At 42.2% G+C, this 9,532-nt stretch overlaps 1 protein-coding gene across 1 annotated transcript; it reads left to right on the top strand.

The window, feature by feature from the left end:
* Positions 1-2,758: 2,758 nt before the first annotated feature.
* On the top strand, positions 2,759-9,333 carry LOC133898748 (casein kinase 1-like protein HD16). The gene is made up of 16 exons (XM_062339437.1): positions 2,759-3,208; positions 4,971-5,105; positions 5,191-5,264; positions 5,388-5,457; positions 5,674-5,729; positions 5,813-5,884; positions 5,978-6,072; positions 6,167-6,233; positions 6,323-6,452; positions 6,530-6,748; positions 7,229-7,371; positions 7,446-7,620; positions 7,781-7,871; positions 8,354-8,511; positions 8,686-8,874; positions 8,975-9,333. Exons 1-16 carry the CDS (start codon positions 3,101-3,103, stop codon positions 9,032-9,034), a joined length of 1,842 nt encoding a protein of 613 aa, XP_062195421.1. The 5' UTR covers positions 2,759-3,100; the 3' UTR covers positions 9,035-9,333.
* Positions 9,334-9,532: the final 199 nt, after the last annotated feature.

The raw sequence follows: 9,532 nt of genomic DNA, 5'->3' as shown, positions 1-9,532 counted from the left end.
GTGAATCAATGAATCGTGGAGGGGAAGGGGAGTGGAGGAGGGTTCCGGTGGGCACCATCGAAGAGCATGATGGGCTTGGTGTCGGAGGGCTGGAAGAACTCAGCGTCCGTGGCCGCCTTCATGGACTTTCGCCCATGCGCTGCGCGGCTACTGCGATGATCTGCATCCTCGGCAACCATCCTCTTCATGCGACTTGTGGTTGTTGCGGCAGGAGACCGTGCCGTCGGTGGAGCGAGAGGGTGAGGGATGAGTAGCAGTAGGAGGAGCATCGCCTGTTGGTTGCCATCGTCCTCGGCTCGGCTGTGAAGTGCTGAGCTGTGAACGACGTGCTGCTGCTACCTAGACTCCAGAGAGCTCCAGAGAGAGGTGGTGATATGAATCTCCACCACATGAGCCTGGTGCACCTTGTGCTTCGACGTGGCACATCCAACAGCTCATAAAATTGGTCGGAGGGAACAAGAAAAGACTAAAACTTGTTCGGAACGTGAGAATTCAACTATTTCATCCCAGGCCTCAGCCTGAGCCGGCAGCTGTCGTAGCCTTAGCCTGATCTATTAGTTATATATATATATATATATATATATATATATATATATATATATATATATATATTATTGCTCTCAAAATTACGAGCTCGACTCTAGTGGTTGTGTAATTGTGCTGGTGTAGATAATAGCTTTGGTTCTTGTGTGTGGGAAACACTGGTGGATCCAACTCTTCTACACATGAAGAATAAGCAAAGATCTGTTAGTTTAAATTGAAATCGATCTGACAGGTTGAGATGGCAAATTCAAATGCGCATTGCGATGCTCGGTGATGATCTGGTCTTCAGAACAATTTTGAGCTTGCTATGGATGGATCCATGGAGTGAGTAGAGCTTTCAGGTTTGAATTATCGATTCCTGATCGATACCGCCATGTTTTCGTCTTGATAACAACATCTTTGATTTTCTCGTATTATCGACGTAGTATTCGTTTCCGGTATTATCGTTATCGATTTTGTTCCCGAGCGAAAATATGAAACTGAAGTAGTTTAGGCCTTTTTCCGATCGTTTTTTGAACGGATTTCATCCCTACATAGCACGAGTCGTGACATACACTGCATTTTTTTTGTTGGATTATACTTTTTGAAGAAGAGTCTGATATCAGCTTTGAACTGAACTTCGCAAAAGAATAGGAAAATATTTTGAACTGAAGATAAGTTTTAACTAAATAATGAGTAATGTTACCTCAAGAAACAAAAGAACAAAAAAGGCCTATGATAGAGCACTAGCAATCCCCCTCTCGAGTATCCACTCTCAAACAATGCCTTTCTCCTAGCTCCACATACATCGGCCAGATCCGGCTCCTCCCCTCCTTCTTTGGCTTGCCACCAGTGTGAGCTTGGGCGAGGGACCCATCATCCTTGTACAGTTGTAGTTAGGCTTCTTTAGTTTTTAGTTGTAGTTGGTGCTTCCTCTCCGGTTTTGTCGCCCATCGTCATCACCACAACATACGAATTGTCTTCTCTGGCGTCGGCTTGGATCTTGCTCCTTGATGTCTCTTGTGGAGGTAGGCATGATGTCTTTTGATGTCCTCGCTGGCTTCCTCGCCCCGCCCCCTTCTTCCTCTTCTATAGATCTAGTGTAAGGGAGATGCAGTGTTTGTTGTTGTGCTTCTAGCACTAAGCTCCTCTAAGGTCACCAAGGTTCTCCTGCTCGGGTTGATCACTTTTGCCCATCAATCCCCAGATTCAACTGGGGTACCTCCAATTAGTCGAGCATGGTGAAGGTCTCTCCAAATCTACAGCTATGACCTCTTCAACCTCTTCTGTGGACGCTTGATCTGAGGCGACCGTTGGGTGGATTGCGGATGACTCAATTGGTCTACACCGTGAGGCCCCTTTTCCATCCACGTCCCGAAGGCTTCATGCTGTTCACATCACTTGATCCCACCGTGGATGGTGGTGTCTTTGATTAGAGTTCTTGTGTTGGAGCCATGGTAAATCCCTGTCTTTGTGTGTGGGAAGCTTTTGCGGCAGTGTAGAAGTGTCTTCCTTGTCATCGGTGGCAGAGTTCCCTAGAGGACTCAAATGTAATTTTTACTTACTTTTATACCCTACTAGCTTTTTTCAAAGGACCTATACATAGTTCCTAACTCTTGTAAGGGTATTTTTGTAAGCTGGCTGATGTACATTCGTAAGCGATGAAGATGTTTCTAGCCCCTTGTGTGTATATTAACTTAGGTCTTCACCCTATAGAAAACCTAAAGTCTAAAGGATCAGGTGTAAGCTTAAGTTTACAACTTCTTGTAAAGACACAAGTTGAAACCATTTAAGCTTAGAGGTTATAAATTAGATCTTGTGTTCATTCTTGTTCTTAATAGCTAGGTGCCTAGGCCGTGTCTGCCAATATTACACCTAGAAGCATAGACCAGAATCACACAACAATCATAGGCCTGGCAGTTTTGTCTGTTTTTTATCTAATCATGATGTGCTTATGCTAAGCTGGACAATTTTATGACTCAAAGCATAGATAATAAAAAGGATATAACAGCAATGCCCACACACTACCACGTTTCTCGCGCTTATCTTATGCCTCTGACCAACAGTACTCTTATCTCTTAAGATGGCTCCAGCAGAGCTATCAGTCTATCACTCATTCTGTCATTCATCTGTAGTTGCCGTTCCTTGTAATACGTAATTCCTTTTAAAAGACGTAAAGATAGGTTATCCGTAAGCTCTGACGGAAGGCGTGTTCCGAAGCAGGAACGGGGCGATGAATACTTCGCAGGCAACTGTGGAATTTCTATCTTTCCCCGTGCTGGCGTGCCCTCTCCTCTCGTTCTCGACCTCCGCTCCCGTCGTCGCCGACCACCTCATCCGCCGCCGAGTACCAAACCCTAACCCAGCGCAACTGCGTCTCAGCCGATACCCGCTCGCCTCCCCGTCCGATCTCCCCTCCCCACGCGAGCCATGGGGCTGAGCCCGTGACGGATGCCAGCGCCCCGCGGTTGCGCGTGCCGAGGCCGTGGAGAGCAGCAGCAGTCGAATCCAGTAGCTGAGCCGCGAGCTGCGAGGTCTCCGGAGCAGTAGCAGCAGCGCGAAGAGGAGCAGCAGGAGGATGGGTGGGGGCAAAGGGATGGACGAGTTCGACAGCGGTGGGCGGAGCGGTGACAAGGGAGGCGCCGGCGCGGGCGACGACGGGGGTGCCCCTCCGCTGCCTCATACGGTAAGCTCGAGATGTCTCCTGGTCTCTCCCTGCGTAATTTAGGTGCCTGTGGAAATTTGGTGGCCCGTAGTGTTCTGTTGCTTGATTAAACGCTGCCAATCGTGATTGCTGCTGAATTGGGTAATATGTAACCAAATGGTGGTGAAATTGTACGCTAGGGGTACTCTGAGTTGTGCTAGTGGTTGTTGTCACGGCAAATTAGCTCCGAAACCACGTGGTATGAAACATCAGGAGAGAAGCACACATAATTGCAAAGAGCACAACCGTTTATATGTAGGATCTCTTCCGTTGACATGAAAATTTTCTATCCCAAATGGAACATATCTAAACCTAGGCTGTGGTTCAGGTATGTGTACTAGACTAGAGTGCTGACCAGTGAGATATGATGTATCGCAAGAGTTGCTACTGGAACTGTCGGATTCATCGCCGCATGTATTTGCTAGCATGAAGGGGGACATGCCGTCATATTTGGTGTTTGGCCAATTGCAGTGTTGGGGATATTTAGTTATGCTGGACTTTGTTATATTGGAAGCGAATATGTATGACATTTGGTGCATGGACCTTTTTTTTGTGTCGTTACTTGGTGTTTTTAGCGCGTTCTGAGTGAGACGATTTCTGCTTTGTTATTGTCCTAAAATGTCACTATTTTAGTATTGTCGGCTTGCTGCTTTCTGTGGACATATATGGATTATGGAGTTTAGCGTTGGTCATGACTTTCAAGGAGATGATTGACGAAGTGACTAATAACTAGTAGGCTCCAGCTATTAATGTCTTAACAATAATTGCTTCTTATTATTCATAGTTTTGACACGTTGTTCATGCAGCATAAACATGGTTGAATGGATGTTTCTGCTATTTAGATTTTTGGTAGTGAGTGCAATTTGTTCATTTGTGTTTTTAACTTTTGTTTCTTTTGCAGTGTTTCTGCCTTGCCTAGCTGAACTCACACATATATTTTGGTGTAAAACTATATTGGTTAACTGAATATTCTTAATTGCCATGTATGCCGACGTTAGCAGAGTTTATATGCATACAACATCAATAATGTATTTGTCCACACGCCATTGGGTATTTAACATTTTAGAAAATGAAAACATAGAAATGCTATGTCCCTTGACACACTGGGCATTATTTGGTCTTCAGGCTAAGCCTTTGAAAATTTGTTACTATGTACTACTATTACAATATATAAGCAGTTTGCACTTGTTTTGGAGCCTGGGTTCCCCCGTCTCAAATTGCCGATTTTTCTTTGCTATGTACTGTCATGTTTCTTAATACACATTTTCAGAGTTATGGTTCAATTCTAGTAGCACTTGAATTAAGTGCTGTGTTGTTGTATTATTTTATCCTGTTTCCAGTGGAATTCCTATGGTTCGTGCCAGAACTATACCATCCTGTGAAATTCCTGCGTTTCATACAAGACCTTAGTATGCTGGTAGAACTTAGAAGACATCTTTGGTGTTGAGAGGGTCTAAATGTGTTTGGCTTTATTGTGTGCCGCGTTAAGCCATACTATACCTGTTCCTGTAGGCACAGATTGAATATATTTTTTCAGCATTCCAATGATCTATATAATATATGCTCGATTGATTCCTTCTGTGCATCTTTATTACATTTCACATCATGCTATTATAATGTTTGCTGCCTTTAAATCCGCGGTACAGAATGCAGTCATATATGTGTAGTGTTTGTGTCTGCATGATTTGTTCTACTATCTGCTTATTATTTCGGACGTGGGTGCGCACACGCACGCTTGAAACAGGTACAAATCGGGAATTCACCAACCTATAAGCTTGAAAGGAAGCTTGGAAAGGGAGGGTTTGGACAAGTATATGTTGGCCGACGTATTTCCTCTCCTCGTCTCGGTGACCGGAGCCCCGGTGCAAATGCTTTAGAGGTCACTATATCTCCATAAATGCTTCATAGTGTTGGAACTGAAACTAGTGTAGTTCCATCAATCTTCATGCTTACATATCTGTCAGGTTGCACTGAAATTTGAACATCAAACCAGCAAAGGTTGCAACTATGGAGCTCCTTATGAGTGGCAAGTATACAAGTGAGTACTGAGTAGTGAAAACAATTATTTTTTACTCCCCCCTTCTCCGTAATTCTTTTTGGTGATAGATATTTCTCGGGTACATTTAACCTTGCTTGCTTATGTGAAACCTCCCTTTGGCAGCACTCTTAGTGGAAACCATGGCGTCCCACGGGTACACTACAAAGGAAAGCAGGGCGAGTTTTACATCATGGTATTGGACAATGCACCTTTTATGTTTATAGGGGGATGGAACATACCAATTTACTATTTGTTTCACTTGCACACATAGATATGATATGCACCAGAATCTTTTGTAGTTTGGTTTCTCATATGTAGTTCCATTGCTTTGTGGAAATCTCTTTTTGTTCTTCTTTTCATAAGAACTATCAACAAATTTGCTTCTTGTTCTTACTTGGTTTGCATGCAGGTTATGGATATGTTGGGACCAAGCCTGTGGGATGTTTGGAACAATAATTCTCACTCGTGGGTATCTGCATATTCTTTGTAATTAATCCTTACTGTTCGTATTTAACTCTTTCAATTATTTCTTGTCTTGTCCTTTACAGGATGTCTGTTGAGATGGTTGCTTGCATAGGTATCGAGGCAATCTCCATTCTGGAGAAGATGCACTCTAAAGGGTAATTTGACGTCTTCTGTTGTTGAAATGGAACTCTCATTGTGTCTTGTGTGATCATCTTGAAACTATATCTCACAAGATGCGTATATGACAGTTATGTCCATGGTGATGTGAAACCTGAGAACTTCTTGCTTGGTCCTCCTGGTACCCCAGAAGAGAAGAAACTTTTTCTTGTTGACCTTGGGTTGGGTAAGTTGTAATAAGATCCAACTCCTGTATCATGTCTATTTGGTGTCAGAAATTTACGTTGCTTCTTTTTATTTATTATTCTGTAATAATGCAGCTACTAAATGGAAGGATGCTGGTACGGGGCAGCATGTTGAATATGATCAGAGACCTGATATCTTTAGGTTCGGTTGGAAATTTTCTTATGATATCCTTTACCAAACACATTACTTCATTGGAATGCTTTTGTCATTTGTTTTTTCTACATAAACAGGGGAACTGTTCGTTATGCTAGTGCGCATGCCCACTTGGGAAGAACTGGGAGCAGGAGAGATGATCTTGAATCCCTTGCATACACACTAATTTTTCTTCTCCGTGGCCGCCTCCCTTGGCAAGGATACCAGGTTATTTTAGCTGATGTTTATATCCTTTTATTCTTACTCCTTTTTTATTTTTTGATTCCATTCTTCAATTAATTCAGGGAGAGACCAAAGGTTTTCTTGTCTGCAAGAAAAAGATGTCAACCTCTCCAGAGTCTTTGTGTGGTATTTGTCCACAACCTTTCCGGCATTTTGTTGAGCATGTCGTGAACTTGAAATTTGACGAAGAACCAAACTACGCAAAGTGCATCTCTCTTTTTGATGGCATTGTTGGTCCAAATCCAGACATAAGACCGATAAACACAGATGGTGCTCAGAAGGTACATCATTCCTCCACTATCTCTTTACTTTTACTATTTTCGTTAGCTGACTTGTGGCCATGTCCTCTGTGTTCGCGAAGTAATTTCCAATTCCATTGGCTTTGGAGCCATTGCTTATGTTAGAAGCTATTGTTCACTGCATTGGGTTAACCTGATGATTTTATTTTTGGGGGAATTTGCTATGTCGTAGAAATTAACTCAATTTTGATCTCATTTCCATTCTGTGAAACGCTAAATATTGACAATGGCTTACATCATTACATGACAATAAAATATAGTGCTATGCTATTATAGGCCACATGAAGGCATTTGTCTTTTAGAGTAAGGGCAATGACATAATTCATTTCCTATCAGGCCATGCAGTGGGAAAAAATAGTGAATTGACGAAAGTACAGTAGTTGATCCCAAATTATCTCCTTTTGCATTTATGTAATATAAGTTATCTTCCTAATAACTAATGCTTGATCCGGTTGCTGCCAGCTAATATATCAGGTTGGCCAGAAGAGAGGCCGCTTAATAGTGGATGAAAATGATGATGAGCAACCTAAGAAGAAGATTAGAATGGGGATGCCGGCGACTCAGTGGATTAGTGTCTACAATGCCCGTCGACCTATGAAACAAAGGTCTGCATGAAACATAAATTTGCTTAATAGCAGCAAAGAGAATTTTCCTTTATCTAAACACATTTATTTGTCAGGTACCACTACAATGTAGCGGATAATAGATTACTACAACATATTCAAAAAGGAAATGAAGATGGCTTGTTTATTAGTTCAGTTGCCTCGTGCTCGAATCTGTGGGCTTTAATTATGGATGCTGGCACCGGTTTTACTTCTCAACTGTATGAACTTTCTCCTTACTTTCTTCACAAGGTAAGCAATTTTGACTTGTCTTACCTTTCAGAATTTACTTCTCTATTTATGACTGGATATCAATCTTTACTGATTAAGCATTCTCAATGATACCTCGCTTGCCATTTGCATGGTGTTGTTTTGTGCTGTTACAGCTTTTAACTTGCTTGTGCTGTGTTAGGAATGGATAATGGAGCAATGGGAGAAAAATTACTATATCACTGCATTGGCTGGTGCGAATAATGGTAGCTCTTTGGTGATAATGTCAAGAGGTAATATCAATGTTTCAGCTTGATGCCTGCACTCCAGAACTTGGTGACAGGATCATATCATTGTATGACCTAGTTTCAAGAATCATCTCAGAAATCTCCTGGACAAATATGGCACATTACATGTTTCTCCCTCACCTTTGCTTTTTCCTGAAAATATGCAAAATAGCCTGATTATAGGCTAACATTGATTGTTTGACAGTTCTTTGGTGGAGTAGCCCTAAAAAGATCAAGCTTCTTTTTTTAATACCAAATTGTTTATTTTTTCAATCCTTTAGCATCTACTGTAATAGCCATGTTCGCAGCTCCCTGATGCCCGGAATGGAGACGAGAATAAGCTTTCACCCCAATAAGCTATATCTAGGAATATGTACTAGGGTTGTATAAGTTTTTGGTTGGATGCTGTCCAAAGTGGGAACACTAGGATCTTATAATAGTTGCTGTTGGTATAAATGGGCAAGTAATGACTAAGTGATATTCTCTAGGAACACAATATGCGCAGCAGTCCTACAAAGTAAGCGATTCATTTCCTTTCAAATGGATAAACAAAAAGTGGAAGGAGGGCTTCTATGTCACTGCTATGGCGACAGCAGGAAGCCGATGGGCTGTTGTCATGTCCCGTAATGCTGGGTTCAGTGCTCAGGTATGTGTTACTGTGTCCTTGATTTTGAGTGTCCACAAAACCTTACAATGGAACGAATTATGTTTGCTTGATTCTCCGTTTGGCGAAGTGAAACTTCGAAGAATTTAAGATTGTACGAATGTCTATTGAGAATTTTGAGGACCCACTCCTGAAGCAAATACCTGAACCGTGTAGGTAGTGGAGCTTGATTTCTTATATCCGAGTGAGGGCATCCACATGCGTTGGGACAATGGCTATCGTATCACGGCAACAGCTGCCACATGGGACCAGGCGGCTTTTATCCTGAGCATCCCTAGGAGAAAGCCTACTGATGAAACGCAGGAGACCCTGAGAACATCTGCTTTCCCCAGTCAGCATGTGAAGGTGCCTTGGCCTTTCTCACTTTCTTCTTCTCCTCTTTTGTACTGTAAATAAACTCCAGATAGGGATATTTGTTTCCACCTGCTGACCAATCTGTTTGCAGGACAAATGGTCAAAGAACCTCTACTTAGCTTCCATTTGCTACGGAAGATCGGTATCCTGAAGCTCATTCTCTTGAGATTGTTGCTGAAAGATCTACTAATATCAAACACAGGTTTTATGATAAGATGGGGATTTTGAAGGGCAAACTTTGCTATCTAACTTACCCGTAGCTAACAAAAGGTAACCTATACTAGAAAAAGCAAAGCCTGTTGTGTTTCGCTTGCATGGAGCTAAGAACAGTGTGCTCTGTTTATGTGGTTTGGTTGTGTATAAATTATCCAAAGCGTTAGAGCATGTTGTAAAGAATGTAGAAGTGTACCTGTTTAATTGTCATGTATAGAAAGTTAAATTCGACCTGTACCTTGAGATAGCCCATCGCAGCAGTGTTTCACAAGACTGTTGGCTCCCAAAATCTGCTGCCTTTTGTTGTTCGCGCTGCTGTGGCTACCACGGTTACAAATATCGTCAGCTCGTTTATCGTGGTTACCAGACGATTCGGTCTGTATCGTTTTTATAAATCAAGTGGCTATCGATCAAAATTAAATTTAAAATTTAAAAA

The sequence above is a fragment of the Phragmites australis genome, chromosome 2 (genome assembly GCF_958298935.1).
Source record: "Phragmites australis chromosome 2, lpPhrAust1.1, whole genome shotgun sequence".
Lineage (NCBI taxonomy): Eukaryota > Viridiplantae > Streptophyta > Magnoliopsida > Poales > Poaceae > Phragmites > Phragmites australis.
The sequence above is the reverse complement of the archived record's forward strand: the minus strand, read 5'-3'. Positions and strand labels throughout refer to the sequence as shown.